We start from the raw sequence: 15,923 nt of genomic DNA on the forward strand, positions 1-15,923 counted from the left end.
AGCATCCCCAATATCAATCAGTGGAGGGGGAAAAAAAAGCTATCAGTTCATTTTCACGAGTTTCTTATATCCATCATTGGAGATTTTAACCGTTGTCCCCTACTGGTAAATTTTATGTCCCTGAAAATTCAAAATATTTTCCCAAATATCATTAAGTCTTCTAACCCAAACTGTGGTTCTTGTATGAATGTCCATATGCCAAATGACTTAAATAATGTAAGTTGGAACTGCTTTAGAGCTCTGAGAAGGGCCTATATTAAATATAAAAATGGGATTCTGTTAAGAATTTACTAAGACTGTGGAAAATGTTCACAATAATGTTTCATGATTAAGCTGAAAGAGGAGGTTTCAAAGCTTCATGTATTCAAACTTGAAAAAACTAAATTTTCATAGAATAAAGATGAATAATATGTAAATAGTGACTGAATCTCTATGGTGGGAATAAAGGTGATTTTAATTTTGTTCTTTTTATTTTTATTATTTTATTATTTGAGAGTGAGCAAGCAAGCAAGCACGAGCTGGGGAGGGGCAGAGGGAGAAGCAGACTCCCCACTGAGTAGGGAGCCACGTGAGGGGCTCAATCCCAGAACCCTGGGATCACACCCTGAGCCAAAGGCAGATGCTTAACCCACTGAGTCACTCAGGTGCCCCAATTTTGTTCTTTTTAACTATCTCTGCTTATTATAATGTCTACAATGAACATTTATAATCAGAAGACAAGGATCAAAGTTTTTTTTAAGGTTATGGTCGTTACTAAAGTTATTTTTAAAGTGGAGCAACATCTTTTAAGTCCATGAAAGAAAAAACTGCCAACCTAGAATTCTTAGTGAAAATATCCTTCAAAAACTAAAGCAAAATAAAGACTTTGGCAGACACACACAAGCTGAAAGAACTCAGATCTACACCTGAAGAAATGTCAGAGGAAGCCCTTTAAGCAGAAGGGAAAACATACCAGACAGAGACATGGGATTAAACAAACAAATGAAGGACACCAGAAATGACACCACCATCTGGATAAGCAAAAGAGGTTTTCCTTCTTCTTTAAATCTGCTTCAAAGATAAAGAACTATATGTAACAATGAACGTATCATGGAACTGATAACACCAATGGAAGTAAAATGTACAATGATGATGACAGCACCACAAAGGTGGGGAGGGCAGGAACAGAGGAATACTGCTATAAGATTCTTATATGAGGGCAGCCCTGGTGGCGCAGCGGTTTAGTGCCGCCTGCAGCCCATGGTGTGATCCTGGAGACCTGGGATCAAGTCCTGTGTCAGGCTCCCTGCATGGAGCCTGCTTCTCCCTCTGCCTGTGTCTCTGCCTCTCTCTCTCTCTGTCTCTATGAATAAATAAAATCTCAAAAAAAAAAAAAAGATTCTTATATGGTATTTTAAAAAAATATTTTATTTATTTATTTGAGAGAGAGAGAAAGTGAGCCTGAGCATGCACAAGCAGTGGGAGGGACAGAAGGAAAGGGAGAAGACTTGCACTGAGTGGGGACCCCGACAGAGGGTACAGTGTCACTTGGAGACAGAATGGGGTAAGTTAAAGAAGTACACTGTAAACCCTAATGCAATCATGTAAATAACAGTGTTACAGCTGATTAAGCTGAGAAAGATAAAATAGAATCATAAAAAATATTCAACCCAAAAGAAGCTGCAGAAAAAGAGGAAAAAATGGAGCAAAGAACAGATGAGACAAATAAACCAAACAGCAATATGATGTATTAAGTAAGACCCAACATCAGGGACGCCTGGGTGGCTCAGCAGTTGAACGTCTGCCTTTGGCTCAGGGCATGATCCCAGAGTCCCAGGATTGAGTCCCGCATTGGGCTCCTTGCGTGGAGCCTGCTTCTCCCTCTGCCTGTGTCTCTGCCTTTCTCTCTGTGTCTCTCATGAATAAATAAATAAAATCTTTAAAAAATAATAATAAAAAAATAAAACCCAACATCATATATTAAATATAAATGGTCTATATACTCCAATTTAAAGTCACAGATTGTCAGCCTAAATAAAGAGCAAATACTCAACTATATGTTGTCTACAAGAAATCCATTTTAAATTATAGACACAAAATAGGTTCAAAATAAAAGAATGGAAAAAAGATATGTCATACTAGCACCAAACAAAGCAAACTGGATTGGCTAAATTAATATAGGAGAAAGTAGATTTCAGAGCAATTAATCTTATCAGGGATAAAGAACGTCATTTTTATAATGATAAATGGGCCATTTCATCAAAAGAATGTAACAATCCTAAACATTTATGCAACCAATAACAGGAATTTCAAAATGACACAAAAACTGATAGCACTGCTAGGTAAGTTAGCAAATCCACAATTATAGTTGAAAATCTCACCACCACTTTCAGTAACTGACAGAACAAGTACATAAAATCATTAAGAATATAGAACACTTGAGCAACACTATCCACTATCTTAACTTAATTGACATTTATAGAACACTTCAACCAGTAGAGCAGAATACGTGTTCTTTTTGAAATACACAGAGTACATTTACCAAAATGACTGATATTCTAGTTCAGAAGTTGGCAAACTACTGAGCAAGGACCAACTGCCTGTTTTTATAAATAAAGTTTTATTATTAACAGCAATGCCTATTCATTTACATATTGTCTATGGCTGCATGAAGACTACAGTGGCCCGGATGAGTGGTTGAGATAGAGACCACACGTCACCCTAACAAGCGTGAAATATTTACTATATGGTCCTTTAAGAAAAACTTTGTTGATCTCAGTTCTGAGTCATAAAAGAAGTCTCAAAAACTCTAAAGACTTCAGGTCACATGAAGCATGTTCTCTGACCACAGCGGAATTAAATTAAAAATAACAAAAAGATATCTAAAAAAACATCCAACTATTTAGAAATTAACACACTTTTAAATAACCCATAGGTGTGTGTGTGTGTATATATATGTACATATATACATATATATATATATATATATATATATAAATTTTTTTAAACCCCAAAGGATAAATTAAAAAGTATTTTGAACTGAATGAAAATGAAAACCGAACATATTCAAAATCTGTGGGATGTAGTCAAGGTAGTTCAAGACAGAAGTGTATAACACCAAATGCCTGTATCAGAAAAGAATGGTCACAAATCAATGACTTGGTTTCCACCTTAAGAAACAAGAAAAAGTTCAAATAAAACCCAAAGCAAACAGAAAACTGAAAAAAAAAAAAAAGGGGGGGGGGAATAATAGGAAAAAAAAAATATCAGTGAAACCAAAAGCTAGTTCTTTGAGATCAATAAAACTGATAAACCTCTAGCTAGACTGATCAGGAGGAAAAAAAGAGGGAAGTGAAATCACTATGAATTCTAAACACATTAAGAGGCTACTAATTTGGGACTATTATGAAAAACCTCACGAAAACACATTCAACAATTCAAATAAAATGTAGAAATTTCCTGTGCTTGCTTTGGCAGCACATACACTAAAATTGAAATGATACAGAGAAGACTAGCATGGCCCTTTAACAAGGATGACACGCAAAATGTACAAATTTCATGAAAGACACAAACTACCAAAGTTCACTCAAGAAGAAGTAGGTAAGCTGAAGAATCTTATAGCTATTAAAAAAACCTGAAAATTTTAGGCCCAGATGGCTCCACTAGTGACTTCTACCAAACATTTAAAGATAAAATAATAACAAATCTACATAAACTCTTCCAGGAACTGAATAGGAACAAATACTTCCCAACTCATCCTACAAGGCCTGCATTGTTCTAATAAACAAAACTGAAAAAAGACATCACAAGAAAATCAATACACCAATATCCTTCATTAAGGTAGATGCAAAAATTCATTTTTTAAAGATGATTTACTTATTGGGGTGCCTAGATGGCTCAGTGGTTGAGCATCTGCCTTCGGCTCCCGGGTCCTGAGATCAAGTCCCACATCGGCCTCCTACTGGGAAGCCTGCTTCTCCCTCTGCCTATGTCTCTGCTTCTCTGCGTTTTTCATGAATGAATAAAATCTTAAAAAAAAAGAAAGATTACTTATTTATTCATGAGAGAGAGACATAGGCAGAGCTGAGAAACAGCTAGGAGCCTGATGCAGGACTCAATCCCAGGACCCCGGGATCACGACCTGAACCAAAGGCAGACACTCAACCACTGAGCCACCCAGGTGCCTTAGATGCAAAAACTCTTAAAAGAATTTTATTTGTTTTTAAAGATTTTTATTTATTTATTCATGACAGACACAGAAAGAAAGAGGCAGAGACATAGGCAGAGGGAGAAGCAGGCTCCATGCAAGGAGTCTGATGTGGGACTTGATCCCAGAACTCCAGGATCACATCCTGAGCTGAAGGCAGACATGCTTAACCACTGAGCCAACCCAGGTGTCCCACTTAAAAGAATTTTAGAAAATGGAATCCAACCATATACAACAAGGGTAATGCATCATTATTAAAGACTGCTTTAACATTCAAAAACCAATCAATGTAACAAGGGCACCAAGACAATTTAATGGAGGAAAAAAAGAGTTTTTCGACAAATGGAGCTGGGACAACTGGATATCCACTTGCCAAAGAATGAAGGTAGACCACCATGTCATACTATCTACAAAAATTAAGTCAAAATGGATCAAAGACCAAAATGTAAGAACTAAAACTAAAAGATTTAGAAGAAAATATAGACATAAATCTTTATGATCTCTGATATGGCAATGATTTCTTAAATATGACATCCAAAGCACAGGAAAAAGAAAAAAAGAGAAAACAATAAACAACTTCATCAAAATTAAAACTTTTGTGATTCAAAGGATGTCATCAAGAAAGTGAAAAACCTGAGGAGTGGGAGACAATCCATTTTATGAATGGGCAAAGGATCTAAATGGACATTTTTCCAAAGAAGATACAAATGGCCAATAAGCACAAATGGATGCCCAACATCATTAGTCATTAGGAAATGCATATTAAAACCACATGAGGGCAGCCCCAGTGGCGCAGCAGTTTAGCGCCGCCTGCAGCCCAGGGCATGATCCTGGAGACCCTGGACCGAGTCCCACATCAGGCTCTCTGTATGATGCCTGCTTCTCCCTCTGCCTGTGTCTCTGCCTCCCTCTCTCTGTCTCTATGAATAAATAAATAAAATCTTAAAAAAAAAAAAAAAAAATGAGATACCACTTAACATCCAGCTAGCATGACTAAAATCAAAAACATGCAGAGTACAAGTGTTGGTGAGGATGTAGAGAAAAATGGAACTCTCACTCATTGCTACTGCGAATGTAAAAGGGTGTAGCTGCTTTGGAAAACAGTTTGAACTATGTTTAGCTTAAACAGCTAAACACTGAATTAACAATATGATCTAGCAATTTTTAATTTTTTTTAATTTTTAAGATTATTTATTTATTTCTTAGAGACAGAGAGAGAAAGAGGAAGAGAGAGAGAGACAGACAGAGGGAGAAGCAGGCTCCATGCTGGGAGCCCAATGTGGGACTCGATCCCGGGTTTCCAGGATCACATCCTGGGCTGAAGGCAGCGCTAAACCACTAAGCCACCAGGGCTGCCCTAGCAATTTTTTTAAAAGACTTTATTTATTTACTTGCTTGAGAAAGAAAGAGAGTACATGTGCACATGAGCAGGGAGAAAAGAGCAGAGCGAGAGGGACTGGATCCCATGACCCTGAGATCATGACTTAAGCCAAAATCAAGAGTTAGAGGCTCAAATGACTGAGTTACCCAGGTGCCCCTAGCAATTCTGGTTCTAAAACATTACCCACCCACCCACCCCCCAAAAAATAAATTAAACATTACCCAAAATACTTGAAAGCAGGGACTCAAACAGACATTTGTACACTACACAACATCTACTACATTAGTCACAATAGCTAAGAGGGGGAAACACCCACGTGTCCATCAATGGATGAATGGCTAAGCAAAATAGAGTATCCATACAATGGAATATTATTCAGCCATAAAAGGAACGAAATTCTGACACATGCCACAACATGAATGAATCTTAAAAATTCAAGTGAAATAAGCCAGATACAAAAGGACCAATATCATAGGATTCCACTTCTATAGGGTACCTAGAATAGGCAATTTTTTTTTTTTTTAATTTACGATAGTCACACAGAGAGAGAGAGAGAGAGAGGCAGAGACACAGGCAGAGGGAGAAGCAGGCTCCATGCACCAGGAGCCCGATATGGGATTCGATCCCGGGTCTCTAGGATCAAGCCCTGGGCCAAAGGCAGGCGCCAAACTGCTGCGCCACCCAGGGATCCCTAGAATAGGCAAATTCTTAGAGACAGAAAATAGCACAGAAGTTAGCAGGGGCTGGAGGGAAGTGGACAGTTATTAATAATTTAATAGGTACAAGTTCTATCTGGGATAATGAAAAAATTCTGGAAATAAATAGTGGTGAGGTTTAAACAACATGGTAAATGACTTGGTGTCATTAACAATGTACACTTAGGGCCAAAGGCAGGCGCTAAACAGACGCGCCACCCAGGGATCCCCCTTTCACTATTTCTTATATTCCACATATGAGCGAAATCATATAATTGTCTTTCACTCAGCATAATACCTTCCAGTTCCATCCACATTGATGTAAATAGTAGGTAGCTCATAGCAGCAATGTCCACAATAGCCAAACTGTGGAAGGAGCTATGATGTCCTTCAGCAGATGAATGAATAAAGAAGATGTGCTATGTATACACAATGGTCTGGTACTTCTGAGATAGTTTAGTCATTAATCATGGAGGAGAAGCACCTTCTTTGGCCACCTTCTTTAAAATTGTAGCCCACACCCAGATAATAGGTCTTAAATCCCTTCCTACTTCAATTTTCTCCACATCTGTCATCACCTAAAACACTGCATATTTTACTCACTCATTTCACACTTATTGTCTTTCTATATCTAGGGCAGGATTCATTGGTGGTTTTTGTCTGTTTCGTTAACTGCTTTATACCCAGCACCTAGAATAGCTAGAATAGTGTATTAAATATTTTATTAATTAAAGGGAACCTGGGTGGCTCAGTCTGTTGGGTTCAGCTTGGGTCATGATCTCGGGGTCATGAGATCAAGTCCCATGTCAGACTCCAAGCTTGATGCAGAATCTGCTTCTCTCCCTCCCTCCCTTTCCCTTTGCCCCTCCCCCCCCCCCCGGGTCATGTGCTCTACTCTCTCTCTCTCAAACAAATACATTTTTTAAAAGAAGTACTAAATTAAGCATTTGTTGAAAGAATAAATAAACACCAAAATTTCTGAAAGAAATGGGTGTGTCTGGTGTGTTTTGGTAAAAAAAAAAAAAGAAAGAAACCAACAACCTCACCTCATTTGGCCCCCCTCTTCATATTCTATATTCTACCTCCTGACAGGTCATACCAGCCTTCCTTCAACTCTGCCTGAAATGTGCTCTGCCCTGTCCCCAGTTTGGGTTTCCAGATTCTGCATCCTCTGTCCAGAACATTCTTCTATGGGCAACTGTTGGTCATTGTTCACTTCTAGCTAAAGTACGTTTCCCTCACCAACCTCCTCATCAACCCAGATTCAATCCAATTGCCTCATTATATGCTTTCTTAGCACCCTGCACTCCTTCATTGGACTTATTATATTGCAATCATACAACTCCTTGTGTAATTGCCAATTTAGTGGCTGTCTTGCTAAAATATAAGTGCTATGAAAGCGGGGACTTGGTAGGTCTTATCCACTACTGTATCCCCTAATACCCAGGGCAGTATCATACTCCTAGCAGATGCCCCATAAGAATCTGTGGGATCCAAAGTGACTGAGTACCCATGGATTCGCACTAGATAAACCCTCTTCCTTACTTAAAACAGGGTGGTTAGTCAATGAATGTAATGGATGAAGCCAATGAACGTAAGATACATCAATAGCAGAAATATGTAAGCTCATCTTATAATAATCTGCAAGATACTACTCAGGAAGTTAAATGCAAAGTTAAATACTTAAAATACACTTAGGGAAACTACCGCTTAACAGAATATGAAAGCAATTTCATAATGAACGTATTTCTTTAGCTTTCTTATTGGAAGATGTAGTAAATGTCAATTTGCATTTATGAATTCTGCTTAGCATTAACACATTACTCAATGCATGGTGATTAAAAATGAACTATGAGGGGCGCCTGGGTGGCTCAGGTGGTTAAGCATCTGCCTTCAGCTCAGGTCATGATCCCAGGGTCCTGGGATCAAGCCCCGCATCAGCTTCCTGCTCAGAGGGGAGTCTCCCCTCTCCCTCTGCCCATCCTCCCCACCTTGTTCATGCTTGCTCTGTCACTCTCTCAAATAAATAAATAAAATCTTTAAAAAAAATAAAAATGAACTATGAGGCGCCTGGGTGGTTCCACCAGCTGAGTGCCTGCCTTTGGTTTGGGTCATGGTCCCAGGGTCTTGGGATCGAGTCCTGTGTAGGGCTGCTCAGTGGAGAGCCTGCTTCTCCCTCTCCTCCCTGCTCCATGCTCTCTCTCTATCTCTGTATCTCTTTAATAAATAAATAAAACAAAAGCAAAAAATAAAAAAAGTATAAATGAACTATGTTCCAGGCAACTTGCTGGGCATACAAGTTCAATAACTGTACTAGAGTCCAAATCCATAGGGAAGGGAGAGAAAGTTTCTTTAAGATTCCTTTTGATTTTTTGTGTCTATTTTCCTCAAGTCAGAGGAAAGGCAAACTTAGAACTGTTTCTCTGACAAAACCCTGATCAGAGATATGCTAAGAACCAGTTGAAGGAAACAGAGTTTAAGAAATGGTTAAATGAAATCACTAAGAGGTGTTTCTACTCCATGGTTAATGGCTAAAGTATCTCAGAAATACCAGACTACGTTGCTTTTACCGTTAAGCTGGATATTCCTGTCTTATGCAATATTCTGCCTTTTGGTGGCTTTTCTTTGCCTTCCCTACACTAGGAATTTGGCTACAATTCCCAAACTCTAATGTACAGTTTTTTCTCTTGGGAAGTTCACAACAACCACAAATGCCATCTTGGTATAAACAGCATACCAAAGCTTCAAGGTCACTACAAGATAGGAAAGTGAGTAGGCTTGTTTTTGGCTATTAGGATAGCCCTGAGATAACTAAGAAATTCCTGGAACAGGCAGTGTTGATAAATGGACCAATGTAGAAGAGAAGGCCAGTGGACTAGAGATGCAGAGCCACTTGATAAGGCCCAAACACAGCAGTGAGCAGACCTGCTCTAAGGGATGAAGAGAACAGGCACAATGTGGAAAAAACACTGGGCCTGTGGCTGCTCTTCCTACCGCTGGACTAATCGCCAGACACCAACTCCCTGAATTACACTGGTCCTCACCATCCCTATGTTCAAAGTGAAGAAATGCCCCTCAACTCTTCCCTGTGCCTGGGAGAGGGTGTCATGGATAAAGAGATCTAACCTAAGAGAACCTAAGGCTCTGCCAGAAACTGTGACAGCAGCAGTGCTGCTCCCTGCAGACAGCTCATCGCTATTACAGAAGAACTCCCTGGCTTAAACACAGTTTAACAAAGCAGTTACATACCTCATCGCTGCAGAGGTGGCTGTAGGATTATTTTTCAGTTCCTGCACATTTACCACTTGAGGGACATTCTTCAGAGTTGATTCAGTCAAAGTACTTACAGCTATTTAAATAGGGGAGAAAATAAAAATAAAAATAAAAATAAAAATAAAAAATAAATAGAGGAGAGAGAGGCATATTAATTGCAGTAAAGGATCACAAATCCTAGCCACGTACAACTGAATAACTAGGACAACATATTCTAGCAGGATGTAATTTTATTATAAAGGAAATCTACTCTGGGGAGTTCTAACGCTCTGTGTTCAATGGGACAGCTGTTCTACTCTATTTATGAAGATTATGGGATGAAGTTTTGTGCAATTTAGTCAAATGTACTAGTTTAGGGAAAAAGAATTCCCTGGCCAGTTCTCAGAGAGCAGAGCTGAGCTACCTGCAACATTGTTGGCTCACCCTGGAAAGGGCAGAAAGAGCTGGACGATAAGCAGTGTTCAGATTAAGGATTTCTGCCATCTATTCCATCCATCCAACCATCCAATCATCCTTTCACACGGGCAGCTCATTATTGCCAGATTGTCAGATGCTGGGAATACAAAAAAATGTCCAAAATATAGCTTCTTCTCTAAAGGAGCTCATGGCTTAGTGAGACAGGCACATGAATAAGATGTGGAAAATGGAGCTTGGGCAAGAATGGGAGGAAAGTCCAAGAGGCTTATTTAAGGAATGGCAACAGAGATGGACATGACATCTTATCTTATTAGGCGTGTCAGCTCAGCTTGCATGTCTTTTTTGGTCTTATATTTTAAAACTGCATTCTAAAGCACTTAATGACATTTTCTAATTAACTACCAAGAAAGTTTGAGCAAAGCTCTTGGACCAGTTTTTTGGCACAGTTGAATGCTGTGGCCACAGAATGGTGGGTGCATGGCAGCATGCTCTCATTCCCTCCTTCAGAGAAGTGAGATGGCTCATCTTGCCTACAAGTGCACATACTGCATCCTTCACATTCAAAGGTACCTAACACCTTAGAAATTTTTTGCTTCTAAGATGGTAACAGAGATCATACCACCTCCTGCTAAGTGGAATAATCCTACATCCTGGCAGATTCCTGACTCAATCAGCTTGATTTGCAGCCTACTCAGCACAATGCCAAGATTCTGCTTCCTCCAAGTAACATTTAAAGAAAACATCAAAGACTTCTATTTTTTCAGAAGGCTCAAAGGTACCTTAAAAAGTTATCTTGTTTGTGCTCTTTCATATCTGTTCTAGATGCCTTAATAAGGTTTTAATATTTGAGATTTCTTAAGAATGCCATTATAGTATATAATGGTAATCCTTCCTTTGTCTAAATCAAACTACTATATCTCTTTAGTTCTTTTTTTTTTTTTTAAAGATTTATTTATTTATTTATGACAGACATAGAGAGAGAGAGAGAGGCAGAGACACAGGAGGAGGGAGAAGCAGGCTCCATGCTGGGAGCCCGACGTGGGACTCGATCCCGGGTCTCCAGGATTGCACCCCAGGCCAAAGGCAGGCGCTAAACCGCTGCGCCACCCAGGGATTCCCTCTCTTTAGTTCTTTAAAAAGTATTGTCTGGGGATCCCTGGGTGGTGCAGCGGTTTAGCGCCTGCCTTTGGCCTGGGGTGCAATCCTGGAGACCCGGGATCGAGTCCCACGTCGGGCTCCCAGCATGGAGCCTGCTTCTCCCTCCTCCTGTGTCTCTGCCTCTCTCTCTCTCTCTCTCTCTCTCTCTATGTCTGTCATAAATAATAAAAAAAATTAAAAAAAAAAAAAGTATTGTCCAAAGTGATACATGTTCCGAGCAGTGATAAAACTGAAATACAATTTCATTCAACTGAAACAAAAATATTTTATTTATAACAGAATTTCTCGAATTTGGCACTACTGACATTTTGGGTCTGGATAATCCTTTGTTGTGGTGGTGTCCCGCACATTTGAAGATTTTTTGCAGCATTCCTGACTTCTACCCACTAGATGCCAGCAGCACTGCCAACTGCTGGGGAGGAGTACGGGGCACAAAATAGTCTCCACTTGAGAACCACTGGCTTGTACAAACTGATTAACTAGTGATAACTGAAGCCCTTGAGGCCAATTACCTAGAAATGCTAATGCAGGAAATCCTGGATAACCACAGAGCACTGACAAAATGCAAGTGCTGATTATGACTAGCTCATTAGAGTTTCCATCTGTAAAGGCTAGGTTGGTAATTTTACGAAAATGCTGTGCTGAAATAGAGCAGAGGGTAGGAGTCCAGTCTGGGCTCTGCTACTTATTGGTTGGGTCACCTTCACCTCTCTGAACCTGACATTACTCAAAACCAAAATGGGCACACCAATAGCCACCTCCCAGGGTGGCTGGGATCCACAGGACACTGTGAGATGATTCCAATGTTATCAGATGATCTAACAGCAAAGATCAACTGGAGGCTTAAAGCAGACATTATTCAAAAGTAGAGATTAGGGGATCCCTGGGTGGCACAGCGGTTTAGCGCCTGCCTTTGGCCCAGGGCGCGATCCTGGAGACCCGGGATCGAGTCCCACGTCCGGCTCCCAGTGCATGGAGCCTGCTTCTCCCTCTGCCTGTGTCTCTGCCTCTCTCTCTCTCTCTCTGTGACTATCATAAATAAATTAAAAAAACTAGAAAAAAAAAATTTAAAAAACAAAAGTAGAGATTAGGGATTCCTGGGTGGCTCAGCAGTTTAGCGCCTGCCTTCGGCCCAGGGCGTGATCCTAGAGTCCCGGGATCGAATCCTATATTAGGCTCCCTGCATGGAGCCTGCTTCTCCCTCTGCCTGTGTCTCTGCCTCCCTCTCTCTCTGTGTCTCTCATGAATAAATGAAATCTTAAAAAGAAAAAAAAAAAAAAGTAGAGATCAACCACTTCATCCAAAGACCACTGATAGGCCAGGTAGAGTGGATCTAACACCCTTCTTTGAAATGAAAAAGCTTCATATCTAGTCTCTGTCTTCTCGGGACTTGCTCCCCGAAAAGGGAAGAGGACTGTCCCATCAGTCCCCTCTTTCTGAGGGTGGCAAAAAGAGCCAGTTGCTGCCTGGGACCTGCTGTGTTGGCCCGTGGTGGCCGCAGCTCCCGGCCATGTCCTACCTGGTGCTTGGCTGGCCATCTGACGTCTCAGTGCTGCAGCGGCAGCCGCCTGGGGGGCTGAGAGGCTGTGGGAAGGACCAGGGGCACCATGCTTCACGGTTTTTGTTGCCAGCATTGTGCTATCAGCCCCTTGAGGAATAATTTTGCTAGCAGACGTCGACACTGAAGAAAAAAACAATGCTAAGTAAGAGAGTGGGTCAGAAGAGAGGAAAACACAAAAGTGACAGTGGCAAGTCCTCCACTGTGAGGCTATAGGGAAAACACTAAGATTAAAAATACTTAAACATGCACACAGAAAAGTACCAATAAAATCACAGGGTGGCACCTCTATCTTTCAAAGATGTCCCTGCCCATGTCCGTTAGCTAAATCCTTGACATGAGCATTTCCTTTGATACTGAGATAGAACTTTCATGTCAACATAGGTCAACTTCCTGCTCTCTTCTCATAAAATATCTCCATTCGAGCACCTCCCCAGGGGTATTCTCTTATAGAAGTTCCTCCAAGTGAAGTCCTAACACTGAATTGGAGGTGTGACAGCCTGATACTTGTCACTTCTGGGAATCAATACTGATATAAGCATGGCAGCTGGCAAGTTCTGGGGCAGAATATGGCTACAAGTAATGACCTGAAATGAGCTAGGATTTGAAAGGCAGGAGTGTGGATGATGCTTCAGAGTGAGACAAATAACCTCCTCCTCTTACTCCTGAAAACACCATTTTGTGTGTGTGTGTGTTAATTTATGTATATAATCTCTCCACCCAACGTGGGGCTCTAACTCAGGACCCTGAGATCAAGAGTCACATACTCCTCTAGCTGAGTCAGCCGGGTGAATGCCCCATACCTGTTCTAGAAACACCAGCTGCACTAGCAAGAAAGCTGTGCCAGTGTGAGCCCTACATGGCCCCCTTCTTCCTGCCTCTTTCAGGGGAAATCAGATTTTCTGAAATTTGTCTTCTAATTTCTAGACTATTAGCAGAGAGGAGCTTGACTTAGTGGTGCAATAGTATATGAGCTCAGCTGTGGCTCCTCTAGCAGACACAAACTTAACAGGGAGCTCACTCTGCACTTACTGGATGTTCCCATCACGCCAGGTGAACCATGAATCAGGTGAGATTTAGCAAAAGGCATTGCCTGCGGCAAGACACCAGGCTGGATGGAAGGGGTGCGAACCACAGGCGCATGCCGTGGGACCTGTGCCACTGTGTCATCATCTTTAGATGCCCGCGTGTCTTCACTCTCCAAAGACTGAGAGACGGACGACGTAGAGCTGGCTTCATCCAAGTCTTCATAGTATCTCTGTGACAGGAAGGCTGACCGGGACAGGCTGGCTATCAAGCCCGAAACAAAACACAAGTTAGAAGATTCTAGCAAGTCTGAAAGCTCTGTAATTCTCACTATCAAGAGAGAAATAACCAGTTTGGAAACACTTTAACTATGACTTTTTTTAAGAGGAAGAAGCTGTTGTGGAAGGTAAACGTACACAGTTTGGGGGCTTTGCTCAAATGAAGCTTTGAAAAAACCAAGCTGTGTAGGACAGGAACATTTTGATTGTCAAACAAACAACATGAGAAGTGAGAGACAGAGTACGTGCTGGCAAAGGCAGGAGTCCTCGAGCCCCCACCACAAGCTCTCGCGGGCAGAATACCAACAAACCAGGAAAGTATCAAACAAGCTTGTGCAGAAGAACCACTTGCCAACAACTAACTTCTAAGAACAGGTCATGCAAACTGGGGAAGGCCGAATGTCCTCAATCCTGGCACCTCCAACATCCCCAATCCTTGAATGATTCTTTTGAATCAATTAGATTAAAAAAAAAAAAAAAATCCCTGAAACTAATCCTGACTTTCCCTGGGTTTTTTCCCTCTTTCTATAAATGATGAAGTAAGGCCTCAATTCATTTTGGAATATATATTACGGGCTGTGTACTGGAAAAAAAACAAACCAAACCAAAACCCTAGCCCTTTCTCAAGTTATTTAAAAGCATTGCTAAAATTTGCTGGCTTGGTTGCCTTACAGGCACATCACTCTACAAGATTTTATTTGTCACAATCAACAAATGCAAATGAAAACCAATGTTACCTGTTGGAGCTGTGGCATTGTTGCCATTAGCCATATGTGCCTATTTAAGTTAAAAATAATTTAAAGTAATTAATGAAAATTTCAAGTCTTCAGCTTCACCAGCCACATTTTAACTGCTCAACAGCTACATGTGGCTACCACACTGGAGTGCAGATACATAGAACATTTCTCTCAGCACCGAAAGTTCTACTGGACAGCACTGTGCCACAGTATTCTCATGCAAGTGAATTTGTAGGAGGGTCATGTGGAAATTCCATCCATAACCACCAGCACCACTAGTAAAACTGCAGTCCATATTTTCTGAAGAGAACTTATTTGGGCCAGGTGCTGCACAAAGGACCTTCAAATATTATCCCATTTAATTCTCATAATTACCTTGTAAGTTAAAAATTGCTATTATCAGACTTTATAATTAAATATTTGGAAAGGTTAACTATTTGCACAAGGTCCTAAGGCTGCTAAGTGGTGGAGCCAGAATTCAAATATAGGTGCATCTGACTGGAAAAGACCATGTTCTTTCTAGACAGTATTACACAAGACTGAACCCTGTGCTAGGCAGAACTGGGACCCCATGACCTTTGCTCCTCGCACCACAGCCATGATTATGATTCATTAGATGGCAAAGGGCTATGGCAGACATAAGTTACTAATCAGTTCGTCTTAAAAATAGGAAAGTTATCCTGGATTATCCAGTTGGGCTCAAGGTAATATTTCATGAGACCTTAAAGGGCAGAAGCACAAGAAGACCGCAATGTACTCTTGCTGGCGTGCAGATGAAGGGGCCAGGAACACACGTCAAAGAAACATGGACCTCACTCCAACAGCTGCAAGGAACTGAGTTCTGCCAACAAGCAGAATAAGCTTAGAGGTAGACTCTTCCCCAGAGCCTCCAAATAAGAGCTTGTCCCAGCCAACATCTTGATTTCAGCCTGGGAGCCCTGAGCAGAGGACACAGTTGAGCCGTGTTGCGCCTGGACTTTTGTCCCAAACCACTGTGCAAGAATCAATGGGTGGTGCTTCAAGCCACTACATCTGTGATAACTTATAACAGCATACACAGAAAATAAGCACAAATCCTCCATTTTCTTAGAGCCACACTGCTCTAAAACAGTTCCCAAAAATCTTAGTTCTTGAGAGATAATAGCAACAAAACTCAATGTCTTAGAAAGGGTAATAAGGCAAGAAAAATAAAGGACCGCAGGCAGCTCTGGCCC

General features: G+C 40.9%; 1 protein-coding gene and 1 pseudogene across 8 annotated transcripts in view; one reads left to right on the top strand and one right to left on the bottom strand.

Annotated features, from left to right (window-relative positions):
* Positions 1–15,923, bottom strand: part of NUP214 (nucleoporin 214) — a 106,359-nt gene that overhangs the window by 46,563 nt on the left and 43,873 nt on the right. For all 8 annotated transcript variants that reach the window (XM_072748338.1, XM_026009534.2, XM_072748337.1 and 5 more), the window contains 3 exons: positions 13,701–13,958; positions 12,630–12,791; positions 9,512–9,611 (listed from right to left, as the gene is read on the bottom strand). In XM_072748338.1, coding sequence (XP_072604439.1) covers positions 9,512–9,611; positions 12,630–12,791; positions 13,701–13,958 — 520 coding nt within the window. The remainder of the gene's footprint in view (positions 1–9,511; positions 9,612–12,629; positions 12,792–13,700; positions 13,959–15,923) is intronic.
* Positions 3,441–3,539, top strand: LOC112928036 (U6 spliceosomal RNA; annotated as a pseudogene).

The sequence above is a fragment of the Vulpes vulpes genome, chromosome 2 (genome assembly GCF_048418805.1).
Source record: "Vulpes vulpes isolate BD-2025 chromosome 2, VulVul3, whole genome shotgun sequence".
Lineage (NCBI taxonomy): Eukaryota > Metazoa > Chordata > Mammalia > Carnivora > Canidae > Vulpes > Vulpes vulpes.